This window comes from Somniosus microcephalus, chromosome 2, assembly GCF_052327205.1.
Source record: "Somniosus microcephalus isolate GS21.2 chromosome 2, FLI_Smic_1.0, whole genome shotgun sequence".
Taxonomy (NCBI): domain Eukaryota; kingdom Metazoa; phylum Chordata; class Chondrichthyes; order Squaliformes; family Somniosidae; genus Somniosus; species Somniosus microcephalus.
The window spans coordinates 1,406,124-1,423,149 of NC_140988.1; the positions used below are offsets into that span (position 1 = coordinate 1,406,124).

The 17,026-nt window shown below is 46.8% G+C and overlaps 1 protein-coding gene across 2 annotated transcripts in view; it reads left to right on the forward strand.

Moving 5' to 3' along the window:
* slc49a3 (solute carrier family 49 member 3) overlaps positions 1 to 17,026 on the forward strand; it is a 45,689-nt gene that overhangs the window by 17,308 nt on the left and 11,355 nt on the right. For both annotated transcript variants that reach the window (XM_086005617.1, XM_086005625.1), the window contains exons 3-6: positions 31 to 250; positions 2,016 to 2,092; positions 2,210 to 2,347; positions 10,636 to 10,752. In XM_086005617.1, the coding sequence (XP_085861743.1) occupies positions 31 to 250; positions 2,016 to 2,092; positions 2,210 to 2,347; positions 10,636 to 10,752 (552 nt within the window). The remainder of the gene's footprint in view (positions 1 to 30; positions 251 to 2,015; positions 2,093 to 2,209; positions 2,348 to 10,635; positions 10,753 to 17,026) is intronic.

The window sequence follows — 17,026 nt, forward strand, 5'->3', positions numbered from 1 at the left end:
CTAATAATTCAATAATCTTCCGCACTGCAGCTGATCATGAGCTCCTGGCTGAACCTGGCTGGCTGTGCAGTGCAATTTTTGAGCATTGCTTTCTTCATACCCCAAGACAGCTGGAAATTTCCTCTCCTGATGGTGGGTCAGACTCTCGGTGCACTGGCGCAGCCTTTGGTTCTCTTTGCTCCAACAAAATTGGCAGCTCTTTGGTTTCCAGAACAACAGAGAGCCACAGCAAATATGATTTCATCAATGGGTGAGTTGTTTGGATTAGAATGCATGCCAATTCATCTTTCAAAAAATACCAGTGGCCCTTCATTTGGATTCGACTGTGGACTATATCAGATTAGCCAACCACTGGGGGAAAGTGCAGGGATACTCGTCCTATTGCCAACCACTGTGAAAGCCGAATGGAATCCTGGGCTTTATAAATGGAGGCACAGAGAACAAGAGCAAGGAAATTATGGTGAACCTTTATAAAACACTGATTAGGCCTCAGCTGGAGTACTGTGTTCAATTCTGGGCATCATTTGAGGAAGGATGTCAAAGCCTTGCAGAGGAGATTTACCAGAATGGTACCAGGGATGAGGGAATTCTGTTATGTGGAGAGACTGGAGAAGCTGGGATTGTTTTCCTTAGAGCAAGATAAAGGTGTTCAAAATTATGAAGGGTTTTGATAGAGTAAATAAGGAGAAACTGTTTCCACTGGCAGGAGGGTCAGCAACCAGAGGACACAGATTTATGGTCATTGTCAAAAGAACCAGGGGGAAGATGAGAACTAATTTACGCAGCAAGTTATGATCTGGAATGCACTGCCTGAAAGGGCGGCGGAAGCAGATTCAATAGTAACTTTCAAAAGGGAATTTACGCCAAAGTTTGCAGGGCTATGGGGAAAGATCAGGGGAGTGGGACTAATTAGCCGGTACAGGAAATTGGTTTATCCGGAGGTTAACTGTCCGGAATGCTCGATCCACCGGCAAAATTCAGGAGTCGGTTCAGTAAGTTTTTTTTCTTTTCATTGCTTTTTTTTCACCAGTCAGGCTCTGCAAGGTCCAGCTAAAGCTGTTGCTTAGCTACAGAGATGCTTGCAAGCTACGGCCGACTATTTAGAAGCGCAACAGGGTTTGTTGCTAGATACGGAGCTCAAAAGCTCTATGTTTCAACATTAGCGCTGGTTTGTCCGGCAGTTTTGATGGGACGGCAACAGCTCAGTGCCGGATCTCTCAAAGTTTCCTGTATTATTTAAATGGGGAGAGATTACAAAATGCTGAGGTACAGAAGGATCTGGGGGCCCTTGTACATGAATCACACAAAGTTAGCATGCAGGTACAGCAAGTAATTAGGAAGGCAAATGGAGTGTTGGCCTTATTGCAAAGGGAGTATAAAAGTAGGGAAGTCCTGTTAAAACTGTACAGGGCGTTGGTGAGACCACACCTGGAGTACTGCGTACAGTTTTGGTCTTATTTAAGGAGGGATATACTTGCAATGGAGGCAGTTCAGAGAAGGTTCACGAGGTTGATTCCGGAGATGAAGGGGTTGTCTTATGAAGAAAGGTTGAGCAGGTTGGGCCTACACTCACTGGAGTTTAGAAGAATGAGAGGGGATCTTATTGAAACATATAAGATTCTGAAGGGGCTTGACAGGGTAGATGCAGAGAGGATGTTTCCCCTCGTGGGGGAATCTAGAACTAGGGGGCACAGATTCAGAATAAGGGGAAACCCTTTTAAATCGGAAAAGAGGAGGAATTTCTTCTGAGGGTTGTGAATCTGTGGAATTCTCTACCCCAGAGAGCTGTGGAGGCTGGGTCACTGAATATATTTAAGGTGGAGATAGACAGATCTTTGAACAATAAGGGAGTCGAGGGTTATGGGGAGCGGGCAAGGAAGTGGAGCTGAGGCCAAGATCAGTTCAGCCATGATCTTATTGAACGGCGGAGCAGGCTCGAGGGGCCAAATGACCGACTCCTGCTCCTATGTCTTGTGTTCTAATCATTGGGCTTTGTTTCCTCCCTGTCCATCTAGCCAATCCGTTGGGTATTCTCTTCACCAATATACTTTCTCCTCTGCTGGTGAAGGTACCATCTTCAATGCCAGTGTTGGTAAGGACATACCAAAAACTTCAGTTATGTTGCACATGCAGATTATTATTTGGAGTATACCTGTCGTATTCCAGAGGGAATATATTCTGAAGACTGCTCGCTTTGTTGCATTTTCAGCTGGGAGTGTACGCAGTCCCTGCAGTGATTGCCTGCCTTCTTGCGACAGTGGGAATTCGTGACAAGGTACCACCAACACCTCCGTCTGCTGGTGCAGCCAACTCTACCTCAGAGCCCTTTATCACAGGAATGAAGATGGTAAGGTTTCGTATGAATGTTTCTGACTGCTTGTCCTATGAGTTAACAATTTTTGCTGTACGTTTATCTTTTAAATGAAGAAATAAATGGTTATGGAAGAAACAAACTGAAAAAAATACTCACTGCGTTGTAAACTGAAGTGAAAACAAATTTGTTCTGAAAATTCTGTTAATGTGCATGCAGTTTTTCTACACTTGAGGTCCTCTTTCTTGCATCCCATGCCATTTCTATTCACTTTTTCCCCATCATCTGTCACTCAGTTTGTGCTTTACCCATGAATGAAGATCCTCTGCACAATATGCTGTCATCATTGTTTTTAGCCACTTCTTTATGTTCATTCTCCACAGACCATCATCGAACCGGGTGGAGCACAAAATCTTCCACCAGTTGCTTGTTTCAAGTGTTTCTAACACTCAAGTTGCCTAAAAATCAAGTTATATTCTAGGCCTAATCAGCTGTTTATATAATATATATAAACAGAAAATGCTGGAAATACTCAGCAGGTCAGGCAGCATCTGTGGCGAGAGAAATAGTTAACGTTTCAGGTCGATGTCCTTTTGTCATAACGGGAAAATGTTATGACGATAGCTCAGAGATGCTCAAATCTAACTCTCTTACATCATCACCCTTATTATGCATTTTTAAGAATTAAAAGTAACATTCTGTGAATCTCCGATATCAAAATGTAAACATTTCCAGCAACATTAGTTTTCAATATTTAATGGACAATCTCGATGACTTCCATGCTTATCAAGACACAAACTAGATCTGTCCAAGGGTCTACATACACTGTTACTGAGAAATTCCTGAAGACTGCACCCACTGAAAGCTCGGCCTGGGGTACAACAATATAAATTGACTAGCTCTAAGCCTGATTTTGCTAATCTGGATTAACCCTTGCTTGTCCTAGCTCCGTGGACCTGCCCTCCAATATTAAATGTTAGCATCATTCTACACTTCGACTTATTGGTCTTCAGGCTATTGGCTTTAGCACCACGGTATGTCGTCTGAAACCGTAACAAACAAAATCCCTGTTAAGATTGAAAAGGTTTTCGGTGTCAGCCAGCTGTTTTGCTATCATCCAGGATGCCTCATTTTCTCCTTCTCTCCTAAAGGCACTGACTCTTCGGCTCCCTACCCATGGGTTCCAGCAGCACTCAACTACCTCACCCAAGAGGTCATTTTCCAACCATGAACCTAGAGCACACAGTGTTGGCAGGCTGTTCTCCTCTGGAAATCATCACAGCCGAGTCTAATCCTGTCCTTACCCAGTGCCAACAAGCGCAGACCTTTCCAGCCAATTGTTATGGGGAGCAGGTTTTCGTTACTCCTCTAGGTTAGGGCACTGAACTTAATTACAGTGCCCAAAGACGGCTTTGACCGTGATTTTGAATGAATAAGCCATTTGTACTAGGACCTCATTCTTGCTCTTTCTGCCAATGGGTTCTTTTGTAATGACAGTTGTTGGGCTTATTGGCATCAGCGTGGAGTGCTGAAATTGATGTATTGTGAGACCAGAGATTATCTTGTATTCTCTACGTTGGAAGGCATTAACTGCCCAAAAGTCAGGTCAACTTGTTTACCTTTCCTGCATCAGTCAGTGATCCTCCAAGACAGTTGGTATCAAAGCTGAGCTGACTTCATAACTTCTTGATCCCAAAGACCGCCTATCTCCACCTCCACAACATCACTCACCTGCTGCTGAAACCCTCATCCATGCATTTGTCAGACTCGGCTATTCCAACACTCCAGGCTGGCCTCCCATCCGCCACACTCGAAACATCAGCTCATCCAAAACTCTGCTGCCCATATCCTAACTCGCACCAAGTCCCGGTCACCCATCATCCCTGAGCTCCTTCACTTACATTGGCTCCGGTCAGGCAATGCCTCAGGTTTTAAATTCTCATCCTCTTGTTTAAATCCCTTCAGGTCTGCGCCCCATCCCATCTCTGTAACCACCTCCAGCCCTATAATCCATTCGGAACGGTCCATTCTTCCAACTCTGGCCTCTTGTGCATCAAACTCTTCCTATCAATAACACCAAAGACTACGAGTTGAACTTATACGAAGTAGGCTTTTATTGACTAAGAACTGGAGCATGCCTCTGCAAATGGATCCATCCTAAGAGCTCCCGGGGGAAGGGTGGTGAGTCACCTTTATACCTGAGCTTAGGGGTGGAGCCAGGGGCGGAGACATGCCCGGACCTGTACAGAGTTAACAGTGGTTTACCACACAGACATGTACAGAGTTAACAGTGGTTTACCACAGCTTGCTGTATCTTCAGCTGTTTATGCCCCAAGTTCTGGAATTCCCTATCTAAACCCCTCCACTTCTTCTCCTTTACGATCCTCCTACTCTTCGACCAAGCTTTTGGTTACCCTTGCTAATAACTCCTCTTTGAGCTCTGCGCCCATTTTATCTGATTATGCTTCTGTGAAGTGCCTTGGGACATTTTTCTACATTAAAGGCGCTATAACGCAGATTGTTCTCTTTTTGACGAGACACAATACTTAAGGTTTTCCAACTACCTGTATTGGCACTCCTGTAATTGATTACTGTGGGCATATTCTCCATAACAACCATTGCAACTAGAGTCAGAACCTGATTCTTGGGAACTAGAAGCTTACTTCCTATATGTTAATTGGAGCTCATTACAACTGGATCTTTGAAGGATCCAGTTCTGAGCAATTGGAGAAAGATAATTGTGGTCTGAGTTAATCCATGCCCTGTATAGAATTGTCCATATTTCTAAGATTTTTTGATCAACTTTTGCTGCCTTAGGATTCTTAAAAGTGCAGCATCATGAATCTTGGAAACTTCAGGTAGGTTTCCTGCAGTCATCTCTCTCAAAGAATGAAGTCCAACTTCCTCATAATTATGGATACCAGGAATATGTTGCCTACCTTTTGTAGTCCATCAAAGACAATAATATCCTTCCAGTGATTCTGCGGCCAGTACTGCACACAACACACCAATGCCTTGTACAATATTCCAGCCTCTTGACTTGTTCTCTGTCCTCCTGCTAATGCAGTCCAGTACTTTATTTGCTTTTTTTTTTATAGCAGTTAAGAGCATTCTAGTGGCAGCTGCAGAGCCTGGATCACCTTGATGAGGGCACATCTCAGTCTGCAGATAGCAAAGCAAATGAGGTACACTGCAATCATATCGAGAGAGTTTGGATCTTTTTGTTATCTAGTGTAACAGGAGACAATTCAATGTGGTCAAACATAAGATAATTATGTGGAACAGGGAATCGGGAGAGAGCATGCAGGATGTTGGTCAGGAAAGGGTTAAGGTGTTATTCTGGATAAATCTAACAATCATAAGGGTTGCAGCTTTTGTGTATCCTCATCTCCTCTCCCTCAACCAGTATTCACACAAGTCTGCGCGGAGAGCTGCCTAGTTGGTGCTCAAGGGAGTATGGGATCTAGGTAACCAGTAAATACAAAGAAATCTCAATGATCTGACAGGCATTCAGTTCCTAGGACAATCTGAAACAGCTTCTCTGATCCCAATGTTAAGTGATATTCAACAAAGTAAGGAAAGTAAGGGATTACGAGGCGAAAAAGACCCGGGTCCATCTAGTTCACCTACTATCCTGGTATTCACATGATACGATAATTGAATTATGGAGTAATCACAGCAATCAATCTCTATCAATGAGCCTACAACAGACCCAGACACGAGGCGAGGAAAACCCCCCAGTGGTGGAGAGTTTTGGGAACCATAGGTCCGGAGTTATCTGTCTCTCCCGAGCTCACTACACTCACCACACGTCCTGGCTCATATTACTCAGATACTGTATCGCACAATGGATTCAGCCAACACCAGCTTTATTCTGCCAAATGAGAACACAAAAGCTGACCCCAAATTCTGCTTAAGACTTGCAAAAAGTGCAACCATTGGTTTAAATGGTTATTGCAGCATTTTCATTTGAATGACATGGCCACATTTTCCCTGTTTCTCAAAAGCAGAGGTTTCTAAACTGTTACTAAGAACATAAGAATTAGGAGCAGGAGTCGGCCAAACGGCCCCTCGAGTCTGCTCCGCCATTCAATAAGATCACGGCTGATCATCGACCTCAACTCCACTTTCCCGCCCGATCCCCATATCCCTTGATTCCCCTAGAGTCCAAAAATCTATCGATCTCAGCCTTGAATATACTCAATGTTCTTTGGGGGCCTCCCTACCAATATTGACTATTTCACTAAATGATCTGGACTTGGGTGTCGGAGACACAATCAAAATTTGTAGATAACACCAAAACAGGGAGTGTGGCTCACTGAAGAGGACTACAAGCGACTTCAGGAGGACAGACAGCCTAGATTGGGCAGATCAAAGTCAGATGAAATTTAATGCAGAGAAATGTGACGTGATACATTTTTGGAGGAAGAATAAAGAGAGGAAATATAAACGAAATGGTCAAACTTTCAGAGGAGCCGAGACTTGGGTTTTCAGATACATCAATTTTTACAAGTTGATAAACTTGTCTTTTTTTTAAAGCATATGGGAGCCTAGGTTTAATAGAAAGGGGTATTGAGTACAAAACCAAAGGGTTATTTACACCTACACTAATCATTGGTTAGACCATAGTTAGAATATTGTGCCCAGTTTTGAGCACCCTACTTTAGAAAGCATATGAAGGAGAGGTTGCAGAAGAGATTTACTAAGATGATGCCGGGGTGAGACGCTTCAGTTATGAGGAGAGATCGGAGAATCTCAGGTCTTTTCACTAGAGCAGAGAAGGTTAAGAGGAGATAGGGTTGTTGAAAACGATGAAAAGTTTTGATGGGGTAAATAGGGAAAACTGATTCCCAATGGTTGGGGAGGTGGTAACGAGAGAGCATTAATTTCACTATCTTATGAACAGAGAACGGTTAGGACAATCTTTTTAATGCAGAGGGTTTTTAGGACATGCTGTCCCAGAAACTGATGGACCAGAATCCATAACAGCTTTTAAAAGGGAAGTGGATAAATATTTGATATGGTAAAATTTCAATGGATATGGGGAAAGGACAGGGTAATGGGATAAAGTGGATAGCTACTTCAGAGAGCTAGCACAGGGATGATTAATCATATGGCCTCCTGTGTTTGAAAATCATATACTGTACGTGTATACTCCTGGGAGCCCCCTGCAAATATTGGCATACTCCCTGTCCTAACTTCTGAGATTGTCAGCTACCCGAAGGAAAACAGTGCTATCATTGCAGAAATGGTTTTAATAGTTTACAGCAACAGAAATAAGTCAACAAATACAGCAACGTCTAGATATCTGATTATCTCTGACTGTCTATGGTCTCGGGAGCCCACATTCAAAAACTATGCTCAAAAGCGCATTACTGCAATGTCCATGAATACATCTTCAAACACTAATTGACATTCACTGTCTTTTTTTCTGTCACCATGTTCTTGGCTTCATTAGAGTGTCTGCACCTTTTCAGAATATGCAACCGATGAACACCACACCAACTGAAATATTCCCAAATGGCAAGTTATCACAAACCCAGTAAGGATGCATTTGCCGGTGACTTGATGCCTCTTTCAATATCTCTAAGTTGACAAGTACTAGATGAAAACCACTGATTTGTAAAACCGTCTCTGCAGTTGTCAAGGTTACCAGTAATCATAGCAACAGTCTGTTATCTGATCAAATGACCCCCAAATGGTGGGGAAATAATTTGTATAAACAGTCAACAGTGTACTGTGCTCCTGTTTGCTGTTCATCTTAGTAGCTGCGTTTGGGGAGGGAGCAATGGAGTCACACGTGGTCCTGTATGACTGTTCCCTTCTGTTATAAGTAGAATAGTCTGATCGATATGCATGGTGAACTTTTCTACAGTCCACAACCTTGCAACAGCTGTTTCTTTCTACAGAGTATTCCCTTTCTGCTTCAGTTAGGTTGCAGGAACCAAACGCAACTGTATGTTCAGACTCATCCTCATGACTGAGTAAGTACAGTATCCAGCCCGTAATCTCAAACATCTGTGGGCACAGTAGTGTGAAGCAATGAAGTAGAAAGTTAAAGCAAGACTCTGCAATTGTGTTTTTGATCTTGTTAATCCTGAGCAGCCTCAGTCCATTTAAATACTTCACTTGCACACCTAACAGCCCCCACAGGTTCAACATACTGTACCTGGGTATAAATTTACTGTACTATGCAGGAAGCTGTAGAAAAGAGTGTAGTTGTACATTCTCCAGAGTCAGTGGTGGTTAACCACTAGGTTGTGAAACATCTGGTATACCCAGATAAAGTTTGTTGTGTCTAAGCCCATGTTACGTTTAAGCCCAGCATCATTACTATAATGCAATGCATCCCTTGTTCTTCTTGGGTTCTGGTCATGGTTCGGTTCATGCTGTATGCCTTGTAACCTAAGTAATATTGTCATAATTTTTTGAAAGGGTGTTGGTGCTGACTAAAGATAGGGCATTCCGCAGAATTCAAACAGCCCTTCATGAGTAATGAAAGCGGTTAGAGCTCTGCTGTCTTCATGGAGTACATGTTGGGGGTAAGCACTTTTCAGATCCAGTGTAGAATAAATGAGAAACCCCTTAACTCAAAATATATTTTCATTGATAGGTGTTGAATTGCTAACTAAGACAGGCTTCTTACCTTCAGCAAGATCATCACAGCAATGAACAGCAGTGGGGCTGATGCCTGGTCCTTGGACTTGACTTTTACGGACAAATACCTGAGCTTCTGTTGCAAAGTTTTATGGCAATAAGGCGGGTAGCTTGTGCACAGCAGTCAAACCGGCTGCGCCTCACAGACTGGACGTGTCACATAGGTGGTGTAGATGGAACCAGTGTCATTCCAGAAGTTCAGTGAAGAAATCCACGAGCACACTTTCCACATCCTAGTTATTGAAAGGCATGCCGAGACATGGAAGATTTATCATGAATGAGTCAAAATGAAAGCATTTAAACCAAGTAAATATCTTCAGGTGAAATAGATAGGCGCAGATTATATCAACTGGTATATCTATGGGACAATTTTTCTTTTGTCACACTAAGGCAGTGACGGCGTTGCATAACTGTGTTCTTCATTGAAGAGCAATTGTTTAGATGCTGCTGTAAGTTCAGATACAGACTCTAAACTCACGGGGTGTGAAGGTGAATGGCACATTTATTTCCCATATAAGCAACACGTCTCCTACTTAGCGAACCCTCGTAAACTAATCGCTTTCAGGGAAGGGACCTGCTCCTAACACCCCCTCCCATCCCCCCGAACTGGTCTGGCCTACACATGACTGGTCCGCATTATGTGGCTGATTCGCAATGTCCTCTGAAATGGCCCAGCAATCCACTCCATAGTCCAGGGCTATTGGGGATGGGCAATAGACGCAGTGTTGTCAACATCCTGGAAATAAATGTTTCAAAATGATTGCCAGATGGTTCGTAGAGCTGTCGAAATTACAGCACTGAATGGGGTTATTTGGCCCATCATGGGTGTGCTGGTGCTAGCTCTTCACCTGCTGCTATTTGCCTTTGCCCCAGAGCAGTTTATAATAGAGCAACAGCAGAAATGGAAAGAGGGTTACTTAAGATTCTAATGCTGGGGTTTATTTAATGAGTTGACATCTGATCTGCGAGCGCTGCATTGTCAGGCTTGCTGCGGGAAGCTTGATGCTCGCATTTTGCAGTAGCTTTGCTATTGGTGCATGCACCTCATTGTCAGCAGTAATGCTATAGAACTGTTGGCAGAATTAGGGAGAGTCAGTTGACTTTGTGCTAGATTTTACTTCCCTCTCCAAATTTAATGATAAAAGCATTTTGCAATTAACTGTAACCACTGACTGAATTTGCAAAAAGAATCTTGTATTATTGCAGCCGGAAAGAATCGGGGTCTAAACATTAACATTAATAAAAGGGGTTTCTGTGTCCTTGCTTTTTCTGTCATCCCTGAACTCTAATTTTGGTTTGTAGCTGATCACAAAATAGATGTTTTATTTGAACTTTGGCTGCACATAATCATGGCCGTAAGAGCTACAGCAATTGAAGCTTGAATTGATTTCTCCAAAAATAATTCCAGCCCCAGTTCATAGAGTTTGCCATTCTAGCTATGGGGACTTGCTGTAACAGATATCATTATGCTGATATTTACCAGAAACCACTGTCGGCTGTCTATTCATTGTGCACAGAGACCAAATCATTTAGTGGTGTGTTTTTGTGAGAATGTAGTGATGAGATTAAGCAGTGACTGTTATGCTGATTGAAAACATGTGCTGTACTGTTTTAAGATGTGGGTTTGTTGGCATGTTCTAACTTATGTTTTGATTTTTAAATTGCAGTTGTTGAAGAACAAGGCGTACCTGATCCTGATGGTCTGTTTCGGGGGAGGGATTGGTGTTTTTACCTCCTTCTCTGCACTCTTGCAGCAGATTATGTGTGTCCGGGGATACTCGAATGTAAGGCCACATTTTATACTTCCCTTTCTTCAAAGTGGCAGCATTTTCATCGAACAAAGTGTCAAAACTTTTATGTTCGGGGAATGGAAATGATTCTGGCCATTTCTGTTCGGAAGATATCGGGTCAATTTTGGCACAACCTGTGTCACTGTTGTGCTTTTGCAGAGATTATTCTGCTGCTTTATCGTGAAGATGGTGCCCTTCAAGAAAATATTTGGGGAAAAAGAATCAGTTTCTTGCTCTGTCTGTAGAATTTAAGGATGCATGTTAATAATGTTTATATAGTGCAAGTCTTTTACATATTTAAATTTCCCATATAAAACATGAGTACGTTGGACTATGGGAAAGAGCGGGCGGGGGATTGGGACGAATTGGAGAGCTCTTTCAACGAGCCGGCACAGGCACGATGGGCCGAATGGACTCCTTCTGTGCGGTATGATTCTATGATGTCAGAAACTTCTGCAAATTGTAGCTATTATAAGTAAATCACAAACCTTGGTGAGGCTGGAATGTAGTTTAATTCCAGCAGTCTGCTGCTCTCTCCGATTTGTAAACCCGCACAGGGACATTGATGGGGGAAAGATACCGCACTCCATTCCCCCAGAAACCCCCGCACAGGGACATTGATGGGGGAAAGATACCGCACTCCATTCCCCCAGAAACCCCCGCACAGGCACATTGATGGGGGAAAGATACCGCACTCCATTCCCCCAGAAACCCGCACAGGGACATTGATGGGGGAAAGATACCGCACTCCATTCCCCCAGAAACCCGCACAGGGACATTGATGGGGGAAAGATACCGCACTCCATTCCCCCAGAAACCCGCACAGGGACATTGATGGGGGAAAGATACCGCACTCCATTCCCCCAGAAACCGCACAGGGACATTGATGGGGGAAAGATACCGCACTCCATTCCCCCAGAAACCCGCACAGGGACATTGATGGGGGAAAGATACTGCACTCCATTCCCCCAGAAACCCCCGCACAGGGACATTGATGGGGGAAAGATACTGCACTCCATTCCCCCAGAAACCGCACAGGGACATCGATGGGGGAAAGATACCGCACTCCATTCCCCCAGAAACCCCCGCACAGGGACATTGATGGGGGAAAGATACCGCACTCCATTCCCCCAGAAACCCCCGCACAGGGACACTGATGGGGGAAAGATACCGCACTCCATTCCCCCAGAAACCCCCGCACAGGCACATTGATGGGGGAAAGATACCGCACTCCATTCCCCCAGAAACCCCCGCACAGGGACATTGATGGGGGAAAGATACCGCACTCCATTCCCCCAGAAACCCCCGCAGGGACATTGATGGGGGAAAGATACCGCACTCCATTCCCCCAGAAACCCGCACAGGGACATTGATGGGGGAAAGATACCGCACTCCATTCCCCCAGAAACCCGCACAGGGACATTGATGGGGGAAAGATACCGCACTCCATTCCCCCAGAAACCCCCGCACAGGGACATTGATGGGGGAAAGATACCGCACTCCATTCCCCCAGAAACCCCCGCAGGGACATTGATGGGGGAAAGATACCGCACTCCATTCCCCCAGAAACCCGCACAGGGACATTGATGGGGGAAAGATACTGCACTCCATTCCCCCAGAAACCCCCGCACAGGGACATTGATGGGGGAAAGATACCGCACTCCATTCCCCCAGAAACCCGCACAGGGACATTGATGGGGGAAAGATACCGCACTCCATTCCCCCAGAAACCGCACAGGGACATCGATGGGGGAAAGATACCGCACTCCATTCCCCCAGAAACCCCCGCACAGGGACACTGATGGGGGAAAGATACCGCACTCCATTCCCCCAGAAACCCCCGCACAGGGACATTGATGGGGGAAAGATACCGCACTCCATTCCCCCAGAAACCCCCGCACAGGGACACTGATGGGGGAAAGATACCGCACTCCATTCCCCCAGAAACCCCCGCACAGGGACACTGATGGGGGAAAGATACCGCACTCCATTCCCCCAGAAACCCCCGCACAGGGACATTGATGGGGGAAAGATACCGCACTCCATTCCCCCAGAAACCCCCGCAGGGACATTGATGGGGGAAAGATACCGCACTCCATTCCCCCAGAAACCCGCACAGGGACACTGATGGGGGAAAGATACCGCACTCCATTCCCCCAGAAACCGCACAGGGACATTGATGGGGGAAAGATACCGCACTGCATTCCCCCAGAAACCCCCGCACAGGGACATTGATGGGGGAAAGATACCGCACTCCATTCCCCCAGAAACCCCCGCACAGGGACATTGATGGGGGAAAGATACCGCACTTCATTCCCCCAGAAACCCGCACAGGGACATTGATGGGGGAAAGATACCGCACTCCATTCCCCCAGAAACCGCACAGGGACATTGATGGGGGAAAGATACCGCACTCCATTCCCCCAGAAACCGCACAGGGACATTGATGGGGGAAAGATACCGCACTCCATTCCCCCAGAATCCCCCGCACAGGGACATTGATGGGGGAAAGATACCGCACTCCATTCCCCCAGAAACCCCCGCAGGGACATTGATGGGGGAAAGATACCGCACTCCATGCCCCAGAAACCCCCGCACAGGGACATTGATGGGGGAAAGATACCGCACTCCATTCCCCCAGAAACCCGCGCAGGGAGATTGATGGGGGAAAGATACCGCACTCCATTCCCCCAGAAACCCCCGCAGGGACATTGATGGGGGAAAGATACCGCACTCCATGCCCCAGAAACCCCCGCACAGGGACATTGATGGGGGAAAGATACCGCACTCCATTCCCCCAGAAACCCGCGCAGGGAGATTGATGGGGGAAAGATACCGCACTCCATTCCCCCAGAAACCCGCACAGGGACACTGATGGGGGAAAGATACCGCACTCCATTCCCCCAGAAACCCCCGCACAGGGACATTGATGGGGGAAAGATACCGCACTCCATTCCCCCAGAAACCCGCGCAGGGAGATTGATGGGGGAAAGATACCGCACTCCATTCCCCCAGAAACCCGCACAGGGACACTGATGGGGGAAAGATACCGCACTCCATTCCCCCAGAAACCCCCGCACAGGGACATTGATGGGGGAAAGATACCGCACTCCATTCCCCGAGAAACCCCCGCACAGGGACATTGATGGGGGAAAGATACCGCACTCCATTCCCCCAGAAACCCCCGCAGGGACACTGATGGGGGAAAGATACCGCACTCCATTCCCCCAGAAACCCGCACAGGGACACTGATGGGGGAAAGATACCGCACTCCATTCCCCCAGAAACCCCCGCACAGGGACATTGATGGGGGAAAGATACCGCACTCCATTCCCCCAGAAACCCCCGCACAGGGACATTGATGGGGGAAAGATACCGCACTCCATTCCCCCAGAAACCCCCGCACAGGGACATTGATGGGGGAAAGATACCGCACTCCATTCCCCCAGAAACCCGCACAGGGACACTGATGGGTGAAAGATACCGCACTCCATTCCCCCAGAAACCCGCACAGGGACATTGATAGGGGAAAGATACCGCACTCCATTCCCCCAGAAACCCGCACAGGGACATTGATGGGTGAAAGATACCGCACTCCATTCCCCCAGAAACCCCCGCACAGGGACATTGATAGGGGAAAGATACCGCACTCCATTCCCCCAGAAACCCGCACAGGGACATTGATGGGTGAAAGATACCGCACTCCATTCCCCCAGAAACCCGCACAGGGACATTGATAGGGGAAAGATACCGCACTCCATTCCCCCAGAAACCCGCACAGGGACATTGATGGGTGAAAGATACCGCACTCCATTCCCCCAGAAACCCCCGCACAGGGACATTGATGGGGGAAAGATACCGCACTCCATTCCCCCAGAAACCCGCACAGGGACATTGATAGGGGAAAGATACCGCACTCCATTCCCCCAGAAACCCCCGCACAGGGACATTGATGGGGGAAAGATACCGCACTCCATTCCCCCAGAAACCCCCGCACAGGGACACCGATGGAAAGAACCGCACTCCATTCCCCCAGAAAGCCCCGCACAGGGACATTGATGGGGGAAAGTTACTGCACTCCATTCCCCCAGAAACCGCACAGGGACATTGATGGGGGAAAGATACCGCACTGCATTCCCCCAGAAACCCCCGCACAGGGACATTGATGGGGGAAAGATACCGCACTCCATTCCCCCAGAAACCCCCGCACAGGGACATTGATGGGGGAAAGATACCGCACTCCATTCCCCCAGAAACCCCCGCACAGGGACATTGATGGGGTAAAGATACCGCACTCCATTCCCCCAGAAACCCGCACAGGGACACTGATGGGGGAAAGATACCGCACTCCATTCCCCCAGAAACCCCCGCACAGGGACATTGATGGGGGAAAGATACCGCACTCCATTCCCCCAGAAACCCCCGCACAGGGACACTGATGGGGGAAAGATACCGCACTCCATTCCCCCAGAAACCCCCGCACAGGGACATTGATGGGGGAAAGATACCGCACTCCATTCCCCCAGAAACCCGCACAGGGACACTGATGGGGGAAAGATACCGCACTCCATTCCCCCAGAAACCCCCGCACAGGGACATTGATGGGGGAAAGATACCGCACTCCATTCCCCGAGAAACCCCCGCACAGGGACACTGATGGGGGAAAGATACCGCACTCCATTCCCCGAGAAACCCCCGCACAGGGACACTGATGGGGGAAAGATACCGCACTCCATTCCCCCAGAAACCCCCGCACAGGGACATTGATGGGGGAAAGATACCGCACTCCATTCCCCGAGAAACCCCCGCACAGGGACACTGATGGGGGAAAGATACCGCACTCCATTCCCCCAGAAGCCCCCGCAGGGACATTGAGAATTATTCTCGGAATGGAAAGCTGTGCTGGGCAGATTAGATGCCGATCGTTTTGTTGCTGTAATGTTTATAAAATGACCCGCCTCTGCCCTTGAGTATTCTTTATATCTCGAATAATTTTAAGAAGGGCTTTTTTAACAGTTTAAATTGAGCTGAATGAGGAACTTCATCTCATCAGCTTCTTGGGCTCATTTTTCTTCCACAGAAAAGCAAATCGTATTCTGTAATAAATACGGGATCTCTGGAACTCACTCCTTTTCTCATTTGGGAAGCACTGTTACAATATAGAATAGTACTCAACGAATCAGGTACTAGATGTGAAGGCCTGTTCTACTAAAGGCTGGTTCGAGGTAGAATGGCCAAAGATTGTAACTCGACTGAATTTACTCTGAATCCAACCGCTGGTCTCCTTGGCAACCAGTGACTGGAGAAGTGCAGGCTCGCACCACAAATTGGCCATTGCAACTAGTGACATCACAACACAAAGCGTTCATGGGACGGGTGTGTACATATTGGCATCATTGACGGGAGGGGATTAATGCTGTTATTAATGGTGTGATTTTACTGGGTAGCAAACATAAGGTTAAGTTTCAGGCCTAGGGAGTGAGAGCACGAGCGGGCACAACACACAGTGCAGCGGAGAAAAACAGCAGGCAGTTACTAGAAGAGAAAGCCATTAAGGTTCTGCTGACTTCTCTTGCCTTTCACTGGAAATCATAGCCACCGATTGACTCTAAACTTCAGCTCGTACAGAACTCTGCTGCCCGAACACTATCCCACACCAGGTCCTGCTCACCCTGTTGCTGATCTTCATTGACTCCCAGTCCACCAACAGCTCCAATTTAAAATTCTCATTCTAGTGTTTAAATCCCTTCCTGGCCTTGCCTTGCCTTCTCTGTAACCTCCTCCAACCCGAGAACTCCCTGGATTGTCCATTCCTCCGACTCTGAGCTCTTGCGCATCCACCTCCCCTTTGCCCCACCATTGGCAGCTGTGCCTTCAGCCGTCTAGACCTCATGCTCTGGAATTCCCTCCCTAAAACCCTCCACCTCTCCACCCCCTCTCTTTTATGATCCTCCTTAAAACCCACCTTTTTGACCAAGCTTTTGGTCACCCCATCTAATATCTCTTCCTTGGACGTGGCACTGACAGCATTGAATTACTTGTAGGGTCTCGTGCCCCCTGCTGATGACTTTAGATAAATAGTGTGGGCACTAACCAGCTCCTGTGCCCACCCGGCTCTGCTGTTAAGTCATTGGTACTTTGCTGAAAATAGAGACAACTTTGTGCTTTGATTTGCATCCAGAATGGAAACTTTATTCCCCAACTTTACTACAACATACAAAATTTGCATGTATTTTTAAATATGGCATTTCCCTAAATACAAATCTTG